Here is a 20,131-nt window from a genome sequence, read left to right as displayed (position 1 = left end):
CAAACCGCTGAGTACTGACAGAAATACTTGAAAGCATATAAACACACTTAAATTAATTATTGCCAGCAAACAGTCGATAATATTTAAATATTTCAGCGTGAACAAAGACATTATGACAGTATTGTAACGTTAGCTACCGTTTCTCGTTGCTTTCGATAAGGTAGAAAGGAGGACAGTCCGGGCAATAATTACTGTCGATTGTACAATTATTTAGTTACTAGGCTTAACTTAAAAAATTTCTAATGTTATACGGGCTTGAGGGCATACCTATTTCAACTGGAATCATTTTAAACGTATCATGAAGCTGAATAAATAGTGTGTTTGATGATGAAACGATAGGCTAGATAACAACAGACATCGTAAACACACGACACCGAAGGAAGGTCTTGGTTAAATCCCCCCCACACACACACACACACACACACACACAATGCCGTCCTGCCCTCGTCTCGAGCAGCGGGCTTCAGATATAAAACCAGCAGCCGAGATAAACAAAAACAAGATCCCTCGTTTTGTCTTACATAACATGTGCTTATCAGGCTGTAGAAGTCACGGACAGAACCTTATCTCCGTTGTATTAATATGCTACACACGTTGGGCCTGATATGCTCGTTTGTTTTTCTCTGTCGTCGAGGCCTAGCTACGACCACGGTTCCTAGTTGCGCAATGAATAGGCGTACACACTCCCCCGATACGGGCTTCTCATATCATCCTCTTACCGGGTTCGAGCACTTCCATGGCCGAGGGCTCTCTCTCCGTCTCTGTCCCGGCCTGGCGGCTCCGTACCGACACTGAAATTGGGGGCGGTATCGCGAAGCTGATGGGGGCTAATTTAAGAAAGGGAATATAATGCGTAGATGTCCAGAGGTGTTGTGGATGCGTTGTCTTCTGAGTGATTTAACGCATATCCTGTGGATTTGGAAATGCGCATGCGCGAGGAGGTGCTATAAATTAATTATGCGCTTGCGCAGAGTGAATGACAGCAGTAGCAAAAGAGCACCACCCATGTGCGCTTATGGTTAGTACACTACTCATACCTTTTACTGTAAATGTGACTCGTTCATACAATAGGCTACTACATCATAGTACACGTACTTACCTAGTAGCTGTATTTTACTTGTATTACATTTACATTACATTTTAGTCATTTAGCAGACGCTCTTATCCAGAGCGACTTACAGCTAGTGAGTGCATACATTATGTCATTAGACTATAAATGATAATGTCATCCCCTATCTCCTATCTCCAGATAATAGCTACATTTCCCCAAACTATTGTTTACCTTACTCAGTTAAACAATAATTGTTATTTTGATTCCTCTTACTCTTGCCAACTCAGCTGACAATATTTCCTCGACATTGCATTGAAAACAAAATGTGAATTGTCACAATTAACCACGTTTCATTTTCACCGTTTTTATGCGAGTAAAGTTATACCTTATTTTAAAAAATCATGACAGCTGTGATGGAAACAGAACGTTTCGGTTCAATTTTATAAATGTCCACAGATCATTTGTTCGTTCGACATTGTGGGATCTTTTTGTGTCGGTAAAATTAATTATGCGCGAAAAAACGGTGAAATGTGCAGATATTTATATAATAACCATCATATCGAAGTAAATTTGGAGTCACGCGATAATATATATATATATATATATATATATATATTTTGTCATTTAGCAGACGCTCTTATCCAGTGCGACTTACAGTTAGTGAGTGCATACATTTTCATACTGGTGTGTGGTCCTCCCACTACGACTCGGGAAACCATGCAGTTTATTAGGCTACAGATTAACTAAATTATTATTAATTTAAGAAGGTGGTGAAAGTGAACATTGATGAGGTTGATGCTGCTTTCCAATAAATATCTAGGGCCTTATTCTGGTGACATGATGTTCGACGCTTGCCTGCCGTTTGACAAATAATAATTAACTATGATTTTTTTCAAAAATGTATTTAACCTTTATTTAACTAGGCAAGTCAGTTAAGAACAAATTCTAATTTACAATGACGGCCTACACCGGCCAAACCCGGAAGACGCTGGGTAGCCCTCCCAATCACCGACAGATTGTGATACAGCTTTGAATTGAAATAGGGTCTGTAATGACGCCTCTAGCACTGATATGCAGTGCTTTAGACCACTGCACCACTCTGGAGCAATAATAATCTCATCATGACCAGAATAGGCACATTTACTAATTAACACAATAGTGTTTGTGACAAATCTATCGGTAGAGTTGAAAATGCGATGGAAACATATTGAACTTTAGATGTTTATATAGTACATGAAAACTTAAGCGAAAAAGTACATTTTCAGGCACTGATTTTTATCTGCAATAAGAAAATGTGGTGGAAACACACCACTGGTGGGAAAATTCGCATATTTTCTTTATGCGGATTCTAGAATATTCGCATGAAAATCTTTCGCCAATTGGATGGAAACCTAGCTATCGTCCGTGTTAGAAAAGAAAACACTTCATAAACTGTCTTGCCCTGTTTTTGTAGTGGAGTGGGTGGACATATCTGGTCAGCTGTCTCACATAGATTTACCAATCAAATGCTTTCCCTCTGTCATTGCCATACCCACCATCCAACAATTGGGTGATGGTGGACATCAATTTTGAGTATCATCCAATAGAATAGCACAACGACAATGACTGACAGATGTAAGGATATACTATCGTTGTCAGCGCGCGAAAGATAAAAAATGATTAATTCAGAACTAGAACAAGCGGGAGGGAGAGAAAGGTAGCTAGCTAAATGCACATCAATAACACAATTTAATAACATTAGCCATACAACATTTTACACCGATATTCGTGCCTTATGGTTGGAAATAATTGAGCACGGTACTGAAGTCTTGGTTTCCCGGTTTTAATGAAGGTACACATAAAAGGCGGATAAAGTCAAGATGAGTCTGGTGGTCCATCAACAACAGGTAAGAATTTATATTTTCAAATTGACAAGTACCTAAAGTTAGTTAACTATATTAACTAGCAAACTACATACCAATACATTGTTTAGTTAGTTTAACGTTTCGCTAACGTCCGCCATAACCCCATGCCATGCTAGTTAGTTCGCTAACAAGCTAGCTCGCTAACTACCTGGCTTGTTGCTGATTGAGTTGGATTAACTAGCTACTGTTAACGTTAGCTGTTAACTGGCTCATCTTCCGGCTTTGGTTAGTTCAATTTGTCTAAGTTTGAAGGATTTGTTTGTTAGACATTTGCATAGGGTAACACTATCACTGAATGTGAGCAATGAACATGCCGGTGTTAAATGTAAACTCTTCTAGACAGTTTCCTAGGCTATGTGTAACATTAGCCACTGTTGAATGTCCGGCTGGCAAACTGCCGTAACCGTTTGCTCTTTGTGGCAGCTGAGAGAGGAGGCGCCACAACAGCCATTTGGCGACCCAACATTAAACAGAAACAGGCATGACATTTATGCAAGTTGATTCACCTACATTTGTAATCATGTTTTTTTTACTTTCATGGCTTTTTTACTTTGTAGGAAAAAGACTGGCATGGTTCCTTCTAACAACATCGACATGAGGTGAATTTGTCATTGTTTTTCCCCCCCTATTCAGGCAGTGGAGCTCCCTTCCGAGGTCCCAGTAGCCGAGAGTGATTCAGACAGTGGAATGGGCTCACCAGTGGAGGAGATGCAGATGGCTTCTGAGATGATTACCAATACTGTCGACCTGCAAGGTACAGTGTCACAACAAAGGTGATCGGTACCTAAACTGACAGCCTGACCAGAGTCCCCTGTTAATGTAAATAGACAGCTCTGGGACATTTGCTCTGTGATGAGAAACAATGAATCGTCTAGTCTTTGACTTTAGATTATTCAACCATCAATGCAAACTACAGTACTTGACAATTCAACCACCAATGCAAACTAACCTACCGGTACTTAATTTAATAGGAAATAGTTTGCATTGTGATGCAAACAGAATACCACCTTTCCCGCATTAGTCATTAAGATTGCTTGTAATATTTTTCCCAGATTCGGATGATGACATCACAGTAAACCGGCGGTCCCGTTGTCGGAAGGCCTTGAGAGACAGTGACTGCGAGGAGGAGGTGCATGAGATGGCAGAAGCTCTGGTCCTATCAGCATCCAGCGGAGATGAGATGGAGACTGCTGAGGAAGAGGTCAAAAAGGCTAAATTAAAGAGCAAGAAGATATCACGAATAGCCCCTATCGACAGTGACGAGAGCGCGCCGGAGGAGGAAGAGCTGGTAAAAAAGGATGTGAAACAGAAGAAGGAAGGGAAGAAGAGGGAGAAGAGCCAGCGACACCAAGAGAAGAAAGAGAAGCGCAGCAAGGCTGTGGAGCGACTGAAGAAGAAAGAGAGACCTGAGGTGAGCGAGGTTGAGCGACAGAAAAATAAGTGACCGTGTAAAATTAGTTTTGAGACAAATTAGACTTGTTTTCTCCATCACTCTCTGTTTTGTAGGAGACCCCTTTGCCCCATACTCTGAATGACAGCGGCTGTCTCCTTGGTGACAATGACCTGTATGATGCTGGTCTGGATGATGATGATGAAGAGGAAGAGTCTCTGGACGCCATCAGAGCAGCAGTAAAGCAGAAAGCCAAGAAGCACAAAGTAAGAGCAACATTTTAAAAGTCGTATCTGGAGGTGTGAGGTCACTAAAAAGCAAACATATGCCCAAAAGAAATCCCCTAGGATAACTTTTTGAATGTGAAGTGGTTTGAGGAGTTTATGGCTAATCTTACTTAGCTTTGTCTCTGAATATTAAGTCGTAGTGGTTTGTGTGCTATGCAGGTAGACAATGCACTGTATTCTGTGTGTCAGAACTATGCTCTGTATCTTTCCCTCAGGAGCCTTTATTTGATGATGATGATGAGGAGGGAGATGAAGTGACTGGACCGAAACAGCGTCCCCAGGAAAGGAAGGCAGCTCGAGCCAGCAAGGAGGCCATGAAGCAGCTGCACAGTGAGACCCAGAGGCTGGTCCGAGGTCAGTTTTTATGTTCATTTTACAATGGTGTGTCGATGTAGTGTATTGCCAATGCTCCACTATGTTTTGTCTCTACATGACTTGCTACAGACTTGTGTCCTTTGTGGCTTCTATTTTCCAACCCAGTGTCTCTTGTAACATGTTCTTAATTCCTTTGCAGAATCCACATGCGGGCTGCCCTATCACATGCCTGAGCCTAAGAGCATCGACCAGTTCTTCAAGAGGAGAGCCCGACCTGAAGGTTCTGCTATGGCACTACTGAAGTAAGTAGAGATTTTTCTACCTGGATTTCTATTTACTTATACTGGTTTTGTCTCTGCAATTACTCTACTATGCTCATCTGGTTTTTTCAGACGCATTTAAAGCGGCAATCTGCGATTGCTACATCCATTCTTGGACTTTTAAATTAATGATATATATATATATATACACACACACACTACCGTTCAAAAGTTTGGGGTCACATAGAAATGTCCATATTTTTTTGTCCATTAAAATAACATAAAATTGAAATACAGTGTAGACATTGTTAATGTTGTAGATGGCTATTGTAGCAGGAAACGGCTGATTTAAAAAAAATAAATAAATAAATAAATAAATAATGGAATATCTACATAGGCGTGCAAAGGAACATTATCAGCAATCATCAGTCCTGTGTTCCAATGGCACGTTGTGTTTGCTAATCCAAGTTTATCATTTTAAAAGGCTAGTTGATCATTATAAAACCCCTTTGCAATCATGTTAGCACAGCTGAAAACTGTTGTGCTGATTTAAAGAAGCAATAAACCTGGCCTTCTTGAGACTAGTTGAGTATCTGGAGCATCAGCAATTGTGGGTTCGATTACAGGATCAAAATGGCCAGAAACAAATAACTTTCTTCTGAAACTCGTCAGTCTATTCTTGTTCTGAGAAATGAAGGCTATTCCATGTGAGAAATTGCCAAGAAACTGAAGATCTCGTACAACACTGTGGTCCTCTGTAGCTCAGCTGGTAGAGCACGGCGCTTGTAACGCCAAGGTAGTGGGTTCGAACCCCGGGACCACCCATACACAAAAATTTATGCACGCATGACTGTAAGTCGCTTTGGATAAAAGCGTCTGCTAAATGGCATTATTTATTATTATTATTATTACTGTGTACTACTCCCTTCACAGAACAGCGTAAACTGTCTCTAACCAGAATAGGAAGAGGAGTGGGAGGCCCCGGCACACAACTGAGCAAGAGGACAAATACATTAGTGTCTAGTTTGAGAAACAGACTCCTCACAGGTCCTCAACTGGCAGCTTCATTAAATAGTACCCGCAAAACACCAGTCTCAACGTCAACCGTGAAGAGGCGACTCCGGGATGCTGACCTTCTAGGCAGAGTTGCAAAGAAAAAGCCATATCTCAGACTGGCCAATAAAAATAAAGATTAAGATGGGCAGAGATCTTTCTGGGTCTTCCTTTCTTGTGGTGGTCCTCATGAGAGCCAGTTTTATCATGGCGCTTGATGTTTTTTGCGACTGCACTTGAAGAAAAGTTCAAAGTTCTTGAAATTTTCCGGATTGACTGACCTTCATATCTTAAAGTAATGATGGACTGTTGTTTCTCTTTGCTTATTTGAGCTGTCCTTGCCATAATATGGTGTTGGTCTTTTACCAAATAGGGCGATCTTCTGTATACCACCCCTACCTTGTCACAACACAACTGATTGGCTCAAACGCATTAAGAAGGAAAGAAATTCCACAAATGAACTTTTAACAAGGCACACCTGTTAATTGAAATCAAATCAAATTTTATTGGCCACATGCGCCGTATACAACAGGTGCAGACATTAGTGAAATGTTTACTTACAACCCTTAACCAACAGTGCATTTATTTTAAATAAAAAAGTAAAATAAAACAACAAAGTGTTGAGGGAAAAAAAGACCAGAAGTAAAATAACAGTAGGGAGGCTATATACACTGCTCAAAAAAATAAAGGGAACACTAAAATAACACATCCTAGATCTGAATGAATGAAATAATCTTATTAAATAATTTTTTCTTTACATAGTTGAATGTGCAGACAACAAAATCACACAAAAATTATCAATGGAAATCAAATTGATCAACCCATGGAGGTCTGGATTTGGAGTCACCCTCAAAATTAAAGTGGAAAACCACACTACAGGCTGATCCAATTTTGATGTAATGTGCTTAAAACAAGTCAGAGGCTCAGTAGTGTGTGTGTGTGTGGCCTCCACGTGCCTGTATGACCTCCCTACAACACCTGGGCATGCTCCTGATGAGGTGGCGGATGGTCTCCTGAGGGATCTCCTCCCAGACCTGGACTAAATTATCCGCCAACTCCTGGACAGTCTGTGGTGCAACGTGGCGTTGGTGGATGGAGCGAGACATGATGTGCTCAATTGGATTCAGGTCTGGGGAACGGGCGGGTCAGTCCATAGCATCAATGCCTTCCTCTTGCAGGAACTGCTGACACACTCCAGCCACATGAGGTCTAGCATTGTCTTGCATTAGGAGGAACCCAGGGCCAACCGCACCACCATATGGTCTCACAAGGGGTCTGAGGATCTCATCTCGGTACCTAATGGCAGTCAGGCTACCTCTGGTGAGCACATGGAGGGCTGTGCGGCCCCCCAAAGAAATGCCACCCCACACCATGACTGACCCACCGCCAAACCGGTCATGCTGGAGGATGTTGCAGGCAGCAGAACGTTCTCCACGGCGTCTCCAGACTCTGTCACGTCTGTCACATGTGCTCAGTGTGAACCTGCTTTCATCTGTGAAGAGCACAGGGCGCCAGTGGCGAATTTGCCAATCTTGGTGTTCTCTGGCAAATGCCAAACGTCCTGCACGGTGTTGGGCTGTAAGCACAACCCCCACCTGTGGACGTCGGGACCTCATACCACCCTCATGGAGTCTGTTTCTGACCGTTTGAGCAGACACATGCACATTTGTGGCCTGCTGGAGGTCATTTTGCAGGCACTACCTGAGCCACTTGTGTGGGTTGTAGACTCTGTCTCATGCTACCACTAGAGTGAAAGCACCGGCAGCATTCAAAAGTGACCAAAACATCAGCCCGGAAGTGGCTGGTCTGTGGTCACCACCTGCAAAACCAGACCTTTATTGGGGGTGTATTGCTAAATGCCTATAATTTCCACCTGTTGTCTATTCCATTTGCACAACAGCATGTGAAATGTATTGTCAATCAGTGTTGCTTCCTAAGTGGACAGTTTGATTTCACAGAAGTGTGATTGACTTGGAGTTACATTGTGTTGTTTAAGTGTTCCCTTAATTTTTTTGAGTAGTGTGTGTGTGTATATATATATACACACACACACACACACACACACACACACACACACACACACACACACACAGGGGGGTACTGGTGCAAAGTCAATGTGCGGGGGCACCGGCTAGTTGAGGTAGTTGAAGTAATATGTACATGTGGGTAGAGTTAAAGTGACTATGCATAAATAATTAACAGAGTAGCAGCAGCGTAAAAAGATGGGGTGGGGGGGCAGTGCAAATAGTCCGGGTAGCCATGATTAGCTGTTCAGGAGTCTTATGGCTTAGGGGTAGAAGCTGTTGAGAAGTCTTTTGGACCTAGACTTGGCACTCCGGTACCGCTTGCCGTGCGGTAGCAGAGAGAACAGTCTATGACTAGGGTGGCTGGAGTCTTTGATAATTTTGAGGGCCTTCCTCTGACACCGCCTGGTATAGAGGTCCTGGATGGCAGGAAGCTTGGCCCCAGTGATGTACTGGGCCGTACGCACTACCCTCTGTAGTGCCTTGCCTTCGGAGGCCAAGCAGTTGCCATACCAGGCGGTGATGAAACCAGTCGGGATGCTCTCGATGGTGCAGCTGTAGAATTTTTAGAGGATCTGAGGACCCATGTCAAATCTTTTCAGTCTCCTGAGGGGGAATAGGCTTTGTCGTGCCCTCTTCACGACTGTCTTGGTGTGTTTGGACCATGATAGTTCGTTGGTGATGTGGACTCCAAGGTACTTGACGCTCTCAACCTGTTCCACTACAGCCCCGTCGATGAGAATGGGGGCGTGCTCAGTCCTCTTTTTTTTTTTCCTGTAGTCCACAATCATCTCCTTTGTCTTGGTCACGTTGAGGGAGAGGTTGTTATCCTGGCACCACACGGCCAGGTCTCTGACCTCCTCCCTATAGGCTGTCTCATCGTTGTCGGTGATCAGGCCTACCACTGTTGTGTTGTCGGCAAATTTAATGATGGTGTTGGAGTTGTGCCTGGCCATGCAGTCATTGGTGAACAGGGAGTACAGGAGGGGACTGAGCACGCACCCCTGAGGGGCCCCCGTGTTGAGGATCATTGTGGCAGATGTGTTGTTACCTACCCTTACCACCTGGGGGTGGCCCGTCAAGAAGTCCAGGATCCAGTTGCAGAGGGAGGTGTTTAGTCCCAGGATCCTTAGCTTAGTGATAAGCTTTGAGGGCACTATGGTGTTGAATGCTGAGCTGTAGTCAATTAAATGCATTCTCACGTAGGTGTTCCTCTTGTCCAGGTGGGAAAGGGTAGTGTGGAGTGCAATAGAGATTGCATCATCTGTGGATCTGTTGGGGCGGTATGCAAATTGGAGTGGCTCTAGGGTTTCTGGGATAATGGTGTTGATGTGAGCCATGACCAGCCTTTCAAAGCACTTCATGGCTACAGACGTCAGTGCTACGGGTCGGTAGTCATTTAGGCAGGTTATCTTAGTGTCCTTGGGCACGGGGACTATGGTGGTCTGCTTGAAACATGTTGGTATTACAGACTCAGTCAGGGTCATGTTGAAAATGTCGGTGAAGACACTTGCCAGTTGGTCAGCACATGCTCGGAGTACACGTCCTGGTAATCGGTCTGGCCCTGCGGCCTTGTGAATGTTGACCTGCTTAAAAGTCTTACTCACATCGGCTACGGAGAGCGTGATCACATAGTCATCCGGAACAGCTGGTGCTCTCATGCATGCTTCAGTGTTGCTTGCCTCGAAGCGAGCATAGAAGTGGTTTAGCTCGTCTGGAAGCCTTGTGTCACTGGGCAGCTCGCGGCTGTGCTTCCCTTTGTAATCTGTAATAGTTTTCAAGCCCTGCCACATCCGACGAGCGTCAGAGCCGGTGTAGTATGATTCAATCTTAGTCCTGTATTGACTCTTTGCCTGTTTGATGGGTCGTCGGAGGGCATAGCGGGATTTCTTATAAGCATCCGGGTTTGAGTCCCGCTCCTTGAAAGCGGCAGCTCTACCCTTTAGCTCAGTGCGGATGTTTCCTGTAATCCATGGCTTCTGGTTGGGGTATGTACGTACGGTCACTGTGGGGACGATGTCATCTATGCACTTATTGATGAAGCCATTGACTGATGTGGTGTACTCCTCAATGCTATTTGAAAAATCCCGGAACATGTTCCAATCTGTGCTAGCAAAACAGTCCTGTATCTTAGCATCTGCATCATCTGACCACTTTTTTTATTAACCGAGTCACTGGTGCTTCCTGCTTTAGTTTTTGCTTATAAGCAGGAATCAGGAGGATAGAGTTATGGTCAGATTTGCCAAATGGAGGGCGAGGGAGTTTTTTTTCCTCTGGTTGAACATTTAACATGCTGGTAGAAATTAGGTAGAACGGATTTAAGTTTCCCTGCATTAAAGTCCCCGGCCACTAGGAGCGCTGCCTCTGGATGAGCGTTTTCCTGTTGACTTATGGCCTTATACAGCTCATTCAGTGCAATCTTAATGCCAGCATTGGTTTGTGGTGGTAAATAGACAGCTATGAAAAATATCGATGAAAACTCTCTTGGTAAATAGTGTGGTCTACAGCTTATCATACGATACTCTACCTCAGGCGAGCAAAACCTTGAGACTTCCTTAGTATTTGATTTTGTGCACCAGCTGTTGTTTACAAATATACACAGACCGCCACCCCTTGTCTTACCGGAGTCAGCCGTTCTATCCTGCCGATGCATTCCAGGTGACTACCTCATGAAGCTGGTTGAGAGAATGCCAAGAGTGTGCAAAGCTGTCATCAAGGCAAAGGGTGGCTATTTTGAAGAATCTCAAATATAAAATATATTTTGATTTGTTTAACACTTTTTTGGTTACTACATGATTCCATATGTGTTATTTCATAGTTTTGATGTCTTCACTATTATTCTACAATGTAGTAGGTGTGTCAACTTTTGACTGGTACTGTATATACCCATTGATTCTTTAAGAATAGAACATATAAATGCCTCATGAGCATAGTTCAACTGTCATACCCTATCAGAACCCCAAATAGTGTAACTCCTTTGTTTGTAAACAATTTAATTGTAAACAAACTGTATAGCCTCAAAACATGGTTAAAATTATAATGTTGATATAGGTGGTTGTAAGGGGGGATATTGATACAGTTATATATTGAAATATTATTTCGGTTGATATTGTATCGATACTTTGACTGCAAGTGTCGATTTGTAAAGATATTTATTTTTTGTTTTATTTTGCTAGGTTGCACCAAAATGCCTGTATTTTTCATCCAATAGCTTGTTCTTGATCTTCTTTTTAAATAGTTAGCCAACATGTTTTCAGCACTTTTATTTCCATGACTGAAACTCATTTTCTCATGCGCTCTCTTGTCTCTCTGCAGCAGACATGTAGTGAGCAATATGTTTGGATCATCGAATCGCAATAATATCGCAGTATCATATCTCAATACATATAGAATCGCAATACATATCTTATCGGCACCTAAGTATTGTGATAATATCCTATCGTGAGGTCCCTGGCAATTCCCAGTCCTAATAGTCCTTGCATCCATAGCTCTGTATTTGAATTTGAGTTGTTGCATTTCTCCAGCCACATCCCTGAACTTTTAACCAAAACAGTGGTGTTATTGTTTGAATAGCAGATTGCTCCTTTAAGGATATAAAACTGTTTTTCCACCTGTTCAAAGGTCTGCCAAGTATCAGGACTTGATAAAGGAGGCAACCCCAGCACCACCTCAACCCGAGGAGCCCCAACAGTCCCCAGCCTCCCTGGACCCAACCTCCACCCAGACCCAGGCTCTCCCCCAGCCAACGGCCACCTCCACACACCAGAAGAACCACAGCAGGGCAGGTGAGACCTCTCCAACCCAGGAGCCCGACGACGATGAATCCCCACTACCTGAACTGGCCGCCATTATGCAGGGGGCCAATATTTCAGGGTTGGATGGTGCTGAAATTCCACCACCAGAGTCTATGGAGGCTGAACCTCTAGAGCAGAACCAGGCAGAGGCCTCGGACTCCCAAGCCCAGGAGATGGAGGTGAAAGCAGGGGATGGGTATGTCGCTCAGCCCCTACCTGCTCCAGCTAGTGTGGAGCCCGTAGCACCACCCGTCACCAAACCCAAGAAGGACAGGCTGGCCAGACTGAGGGAGTTGGGGGTGGAGCCCCCACCTGTTTCTAAACTGTGTGCTGACGATGGGTCCTTCGATCTGGAGCCCCCTCAGGTTAACCCAGGTGAGAGCACAACAAAATGTATTCAGCTCTGTAATGTCAGAGCTCTCTAGCACAATATTTCCCAAATGGTGGGTCGGGGTTTAAAACATTGTTTAGATGCATGCTTTTGTCAATTTTATGTGGTGCACAAAATTATTTTGGTGGGACACAACTCAAGCCACCGCTCTAGCACACTGTATAGTGGCAAAATGGGTGAGCTTGAATGAAATGGGTTGAAGTAACCCAGTCAAGTTGGTTGTAATGTATCATCTGTAGTTAACCCGTTTGTTTCCCCCTTAGGCGTGGAGGCGCTGAAGGAGCGGTATCTACGTCACGTCCAGCCCGTGGCCCGGCCAAGAGGGGAACGCACCGTGCAGCTCAGCGTCATCCGGAAAGACAGCGGCGAGGAGCTCCACCAAGACTTTGTCACCACCACCATCAAAGAGGGGGAGGAGGAGGCTGCACACACCGCTCCTGGTATGGACATAGTACAGTACCGTACATCACACCAGGCCTGGTACAAACACCATCTCTCACACACTCACGTTCTCTCTAAACCTCCACACACTCTAAAGAGGTAACTGCACTGCGTCCTGTATGATACATAGCAAGCCAGGTTCCTGAAATCTACCACGACACATATTTCCAAACGTCTTCATTTCTCTGTCTACTGGCTACATTAATATTTCCTAACCAGTCCTGTGTTCCCTCTGTCCTCAGGTGAGAAGCTGACCAACCTGAAGTCCCGTCTGCAGCAGGCCATGGCCGTAAAGAGACGGGAGGATAGAGAACGGAAGGCCGCCCTCTATCGCCTAGACAACGAGGACTGTGGCGAGGAAGAGGAGGAAGAGGAAATGACGGATTCCGAGGGGGAAGAGGTAAGAGTGGATCGTCTGCTTTGATAGTCTACCCCCATCCACCGCACCTGCGTCTTTTTGATTATTTGATTGTGTGTCAGTCAGTGAGTTTTCCGTATACTTTTCATGGTGGTGCTCGAAGAAGAACCAAAATATTAAAGACCAAACCTTTAAGTGATAAATTAGACTAGGGGTAATGGACCAGGAGAGGGAATGTGTTGTCCAAGTAATGTTAAGGGAAACATGAAGTAGGTGTGGTTCAGAGTTTGTCAAAATCTGTTTGTCACTCCACAGGGCATAGATGAGCTACTGGGGGGTGGTGATGGTGAGGAAGATGATGAAGATGAGGGCAGCGTGGCCCAGAGCAGTGTGAGGAGCCCCTCCCCGTTAAGGTTAAAAGGTCCCTCTCCCCCACCAGACCTGCTCAACACAGATGGAACACTCATGCTGTTTGCCAACAGCTCCTGCTCGCGCACCGGGTATGCGTGTGTGTGGTGCTGATATTTACATAGGCTGACAGTACTTGGCCTTTAGATTGCAGGCCTGTGGAAGACAAAGGCAAAGTATCTAGTGACATTACTTACTTTTAATGTATGACTGTTATTTATCGAATCACCTAACTATGTTTAATTGTCACTCTATTTAAATTAATCATGTAACAGTTAACTCATTGGGAATTTGGGGCACCGCGGAAGAAGTTGTTTAACGAGTTACCATCTCCCGAATTAAACTCTTAGAAGATATGTTATATATCGATAACAGTCACTTATCAAATAATTACCGCATATCAGTATCATTCTGAACGTCGCATAATCCTTGAACCTGCAAGAACCCTAACCTTATTGATGAATCTGCAATACACAAATTGGCTTAATTATTTATTTACTAACTAAATGATAACACAATACAAACACACAGGTTATTGATTACTAACGTAATACAATGAAAACAGGTCCCTAGTGGACTGGAGTAACAATCGCATGACTGCTTGGGTAGAAGGAGGGTCAGAGTGGAAGGGAGAGACAGAGATTCAAACTATCGTGGTTACTTTGGAGACTATGCGCACAGTAATCATAATACCTATGCACCCTAAAAACGCTAATTCGAATTAGAAATGCAACATGTATTTACGTGTAGCTGTCCTCGAAAGTTGAGTTGATGATGTAGGACTCTGGTATCTCTGGTGGGCAAACCAATGTCCTTGGTATAGTTTCTGATTGTAGTGCTGGTTAGAATGGATACTTCAGATATACCAGCGGTTGTCTGAAAGGGATTGTCCTTCCCCCTTCGTGTCTTTAGTGAAAGTTCTGTAGACGACTATACATGCCAGCTGCGGACTGAAATGATAAGGTCTAGTGCATTGTCTTCTTCTTCACCTCATGTAGAGTTTCTTAATTTCAAACGTGTGGACTAACATCTCACGTTTTCTGGTCAATCTGGTCTTGTAGAAATTCAACCATTTGTAACGTTTGGCTCATGCTTCATGTCTGCTGGTCTTCCTTTGGTAATGGAGTTGTAGTTTTAAACCATTTTGTAACGTTTAGCTCACGCTTCACGCTTATTGGTCTGTAGAGTTTCAACCATTTGCAACGTTTAGCTCACGCTTCACGTCTGCTGGTCTAAAGGTTGATTTTGTTTTTCAAGGCTTTTTATGCACTCGGGGTAAAAGGTGTGTTCCATCATGTTTACACGATCTCTGTCACTCGGGGCGTGGCTAGTCACTGTGCATAGTTTATATGAAAAACGATCTCATTAGAAGACTAAAATCACATTCCAATCTTCACTAAAAATCATATATTTTATACAACATTTAATGTAAACTTAATAGATAGAATATGTACACTTTCCGAGTTAGTTATTACTTGATACCATCCTTAACGACATCACAAAATAATAAACAATATGACATGATTATTCTTTAGATCCCCACTGACCATTTCCCACATTCTTTTAAGTAGGAATATTGTTTCATTATCCACTTTTGGATATTGGGGTCTTGGCGGGAGGACTTCCTTTGTCTCACAGGGAAATTCTTTCTTCCCATACTAGAGACCAAAAGGAGTCTACTGACCGGCTGTTAAGTCATAAAACTGGCCCCCAGGAAGGGGGTGTTCAGAACTTTGCCTAGCAGGAATGTTTGATCCTCAACCCATGAGCGCAAGTCATGACCCTTGCGAGGTACTGCTCCGTGTCAGCGGTCATGGGCAGCCTTGTGTGGAGAACAGGGTGCTATCTGTATCCATAAACGTCCAGATATCTGTCCTTTTGAAATGTTTCAATCATTCTCCACTGTAATGTGATTAGTGGATTCAAATAATGTATTTAAAATGTGTGTAAGCCAGTGTTAATTTCGTCCTCAAAAATGTGACTAATTTGTCAAACAACTCCATTAGCAGCACAGATGCGCAGTTCTGTTCAGCATTTGGAAGGACATGCCACACCTGGCACACACAGCCTACATCAGCTGGTTAGCTGCAGGGAAGCAAGCGATGAGCATGGGCAGACCGTCTCCAGCTCCACCTCCGATTCTACACATTTTGCAGACGACTTTCTTGCTAACCAGTCACCACCAGCCTTCTAGTTTGCTACCCTTTGCCTGGTTAAGAAACACAACCTGCCACCCGAGTGGCACAGTGGTCTAAGGCACTGCATCGCAGTGCTTGAAGCGTCACTACAGACCTAGGTTCGATCCCAGGCTGTGTCACAACCGGCCGTGACCGGGAGACCCATGAGGCGGCGTACAATTGGCCCAGCGTTGTCCGGGTTAGCGGAGGGTTAGGCCGGCCGCGATGTCCTTGTCCCATCGCGCTCTAGCGACTCCTTGTGGTGGGCCAGGCGCCTGCATGCTGACTTAGGTCGGCAGTTGTACGGTGTTTCCTCCGATGCGTTGGTGCGGCTGGCTTCCGGGTTAAGTGAGTAGTGTGTCAAGAAGCAGTGCGGCTTAGCAGGGTCGTGTTTTGGAGGAAGCATGGCTCTCGACCTTCACCTCTCCCTAGTCTGTACGGGAGTTGCAGCGATGGGACAAGACTAACTACCAATTGGATATCACGAAAAAGGTGCAAAAGTACAAAAATAAAGTAAAAATAAACTGCTTTATGAAATTAAAAACAATTGCAGCATTGAGTTTAATAGTAAAACAACATTCTAGCTATGCTTTTCTCTCCATGGAGTATTGGGGTTCGTACTGTCATGAAAATCCTGGAAAAGTCATGGAATTCTAAAATGTTATTTTCCAGGCCTGGAAAAGTTTTGGAGAAAGATCAAATCTGAAAAGTCATGGAAATTAATTTCTGTAAATGTAATTTATTTAGGCACAGTTTTTAAATATTTTATCAGTCAAATAAAAACCAACACATCAACCCTGATCGGAATGCCACTTTAGCACACAGGTGTTTAACTCCACTGAGGGCCGAGTGAGTATCTGCAGGTTTTCGCTCCTCCCTTGTACTTTAATTGATGAATTAATGTCACTAATTAGTAAGGAACTCCCCACACCTGGTTGTCTAGTATTTAATTAAAAGGAAAAACCAAATATCTGCAGACACTAGGCCCTCCATGGAATGAGTTTGACACCCGTGCTTTAGCGTTTCTACAGTCGTGGTCAAAAGTTTGGAGAATGACACAAGTATTGGTCTTCACTAAGTTTGCTGCTTCAGTGTTTTTAGATATTTTTGTCAGATGTTACTATGGTATACTGAAGTATAAATACAAGCATTCCGTAAGTGTCAAAGGCTTTTATTGACAATTACATTTAGTTTATGCAAAGAGTCAATATTTGCAGTGTTGATCCTTCTTTTTCAAAACCTCTGCAATCCGCCCTGGCATGCTGTCAATCAACTTCTGGGCCACATCCTGACTGATGGCAGCCCATTCTTGCATAATCAATGCTTGGAGTTTGTCCGAATTTGTGGGTTTTTGTTTGTCCACCCGCCTCTTGAGGATTGACCACAAGTTCTCAATGGGATTAAGGTCTGGGGAGTTTCCTGGCCATTGACCCGAAATGTCGATGTTTTGTTCCCCGAGCAACTTAGTTATCACTTTTGCCTTATGGCAAGGCGCTCCATCATGCTGGAAAAGGCATTGTTCGTCACCAAACTGTTCCTGGATGGTTGGGAGGTTGCTCTCGGAGGATGTGTTGCTACCATTCTTTATTCATGGCTGTGTTCTTAGGCAAAATTGTGAGTGAGCCCACTCCCTTGGCTGAGAAGCAACCCCACACATGAATGGTCTCAGGATGCTTTACTGTTGGCATGACACAGGACTGATGGTAGCGCTCACCTTGTCTTCTCCGTACAAGCTTTTTTCCGGATGCCCCAAACAATCAGCAAGGGGATTCATCAGAGAAAATGACTTTACCCCAGTCCTCAGCAGTCCAATCCCTGTACCTTTTGCAGAATATCAGTCTGTCCCTGATGTTTTTCCTGGAGAGAAGTGGCTTCTTTGCTGCCCTTCTTGACACCAGGCCATCCTCAAAGTCTTCGCCTCACTGTGCGTGCAGATGCACTCACACCTGCCTGCTGCCATTTCTGAGCAAGCTCTGCACTGGTGGTGCCCCGATCCCGCAGCTGAATCAACTTTAGGAGACGGTCCTGGCGGTTGCTGGACTTTCTTGGGCGCCCTGACGCCTTCCTCACAACAGTTGAACCTCTCTCCTTGAAGTTCTTGATGATCCGATAAATGGTTGATTTAGGTGCAATCTTACTAGCAGCAATATCCATGTCTGTGAAGCCCTTTTTGTGCAAAGCAATGATGACGGCACGTGTTTCCTTGCAGGTAACCATGGTTATCAGAGGAAGAACAATGATTTCAAGCACCACCCTCCTTTTAAAGCTTCCAGTATGTTATTCTAACTCAATCAGCATGACAGAGTGATCTCCAGCCTTGTCCTCGTCAACACTCTCACCTGTGATAACAAGAGAATCACTGACATGTCAGCTGGTCCTTTTGTGGCAGGGCTGAAATGCAGTGGAAATGTTTTTTGGGGATTAAGTTCATTTTCATGGCAAAGAGGGACTTTGCAATTAATTGCAATTCATCTGATCACTCTTCATAACATTCTGGAGTATATGCAAATTGCCATCATAAAAACTGAGGCAGCAGACTTTGAAAATTAATATGTGTGTAATTCTCAACTTTTGACCACGACTGTATTTGTGCGCATCACCTGCATGTGTGCGAGACGGGTGTGCTCAAGGACAGCGAGACCGTTGGAGGCCTAGCCTATAGAATATGATAGAGAACAAGCTAATAACTTGGTAGCCAATTCAAAACATATATATATATATATATATATATATATATATATATATATATATATATATATATATATATATATATATATATATATATATATATATATATATATATATATATATATATATATATATATATATGGTACCCTCTAGTTAATTGTTTTGCTATTATTAGCATGTATTCATGTTTTCGTCATGTCCCCCCAAAAAAGTAAGGCATTTGCGAATAAGGCCATACAAAGTTTATTTACCTTTTTGGACGATTCATATGATTTTAATTTAAACAATTATTTTAGATTAAATTAACAATTTATTGACTAAATTCAATTTATTGACTAAATTCCTCTTGCCACTTCACTATATCTGACTGGGTAAATAACTTTATTTAGAGTTTATGTGAACCCATCGACTCAGACTTGAGCACTGGGACTCAGACTTCAGCCATAGGGACTCGTGACTAGGACTTGGGACTCGATTCGTACTCAAGGTTTTGTTTCACTGGGCGAAACAGTCATTAGCTCCCGTTCTACTTTTGGACACCAATGTGTGGCTGTGGAACGTTGATAACAATGGCAATTTGCGGCACCTTCTGGATATTTGTGCTGCTCTTTCGCTCTCTCCGTGCCAGATTATGATATTCTTATGTTTGTCATATTTCTGCTGTTGGGAGAGAATAGGATGTTATGCAGAAAAATATCTTGGTAGGACAAGGCTATGCATGTTTACGCACATGGAAGTCGTGATTTATGTTTACTATAGGTTAATGAAGCAATAATAGACTAATAACTACACTAAATCATTATTAAAATGACAAATGTGACGAAGACTTATATTTTAGTCAAAATGAATAAGACTAAACTACATGTGAAAAAAAAAAAAGTGGCAATGTAACACTGGTGTAAGGTGTATATGCTCAATAAGATAGTGTATGTTATCTGTCCCAAGTTGTTGACATTTAGTCTCTCTTACAGAGATGGTGTAAAGAGGACAGAGCCTGGTGGTCAAGACAGTTACACAAAGATGGGTGAGTAGAGACCGAACATCTTTCACTTTCAAGTAAATTGTCACAACTATGCTACTTCAGAAAATACTCTCATCGTTGATGGAATCGGGTGTCTTTTTTCCAGTGTACACTACCGTTCCAAAGTTTGGGGACACTTAGAAATGTCCTTGTTTTCGAAAGAAAAGCAATTATTTTTTCCATTTAAAATAACATCAAATTGATCCGAAATACAGTGTAGCCATTGTTAATGTTGTGAATTGCTATTGTAGCTGGAAACGGCAGATTTTTTTATGGAATATCTACATAGGCGTACAGAGGCCCATTATCAGCAACCATCAGTCCTGTGTTCCAATGGCGCGTTGTGTTTGCTAATCCAAGTGTATCATTTTAAAAGGCTAATTGATCATTAGAAAACCCTTTTGTAACACAGCTGAAAACTGTTGTGCTGATTTAAAGAAGCAATAAAACTGGCCTTCTTGAGACTATTTGAGCATCAGCAATTGTGGGTTCGATTACAGAATCAAAATGGCCAGAAACAAATAACTTTCTTCTGAAACTCGTCAGTCTATTCTTGTTCTGAGAAATGA

The 20,131-nt window shown here is 43.1% G+C and overlaps 2 protein-coding genes across 5 annotated transcripts in view; one reads left to right on the top strand and one right to left on the bottom strand.

The window, feature by feature from the left end:
• Positions 1-978, bottom strand: part of LOC311132823 (protein argonaute-4-like) — a 44,051-nt gene extending 43,073 nt beyond the window's left edge. For all 4 annotated transcript variants that reach the window (XM_084166169.1, XM_084166170.1, XM_084166171.1 and 1 more), the window contains exon 1: positions 720-978. In XM_084166169.1, coding sequence (XP_084022295.1) covers positions 720-738 — 19 coding nt within the window. In that variant the 5' untranslated portion in view covers positions 739-978. The remainder of the gene's footprint in view (positions 1-719) is intronic.
• A 1,714-nt stretch (positions 979-2,692) lies between these two features.
• Positions 2,693-20,131, top strand: part of LOC311132822 (claspin-like) — a 32,724-nt gene continuing 15,285 nt past the window's right edge. Inside the window, exons 1-11 of the mRNA XM_084166168.1 lie at positions 2,693-2,937; positions 3,589-3,709; positions 4,008-4,366; positions 4,462-4,611; positions 4,848-4,986; positions 5,147-5,249; positions 11,906-12,453; positions 12,733-12,909; positions 13,153-13,310; positions 13,584-13,768; positions 19,513-19,565. Coding sequence (XP_084022294.1) covers positions 2,911-2,937; positions 3,589-3,709; positions 4,008-4,366; positions 4,462-4,611; positions 4,848-4,986; positions 5,147-5,249; positions 11,906-12,453; positions 12,733-12,909; positions 13,153-13,310; positions 13,584-13,768; positions 19,513-19,565 — 2,020 coding nt within the window. The 5' untranslated portion in view covers positions 2,693-2,910. The remainder of the gene's footprint in view (positions 2,938-3,588; positions 3,710-4,007; positions 4,367-4,461; positions 4,612-4,847; positions 4,987-5,146; positions 5,250-11,905; positions 12,454-12,732; positions 12,910-13,152; positions 13,311-13,583; positions 13,769-19,512; positions 19,566-20,131) is intronic.

This window comes from Coregonus lavaretus, assembly GCF_964263955.1.
Source record: "Coregonus lavaretus genome assembly, chromosome: 7".
Taxonomy (NCBI): Eukaryota; Metazoa; Chordata; class Actinopteri; order Salmoniformes; family Salmonidae; genus Coregonus; species Coregonus lavaretus.
The sequence above is the reverse complement of the archived record's forward strand: the minus strand, read 5'-3'. Positions and strand labels throughout refer to the sequence as shown.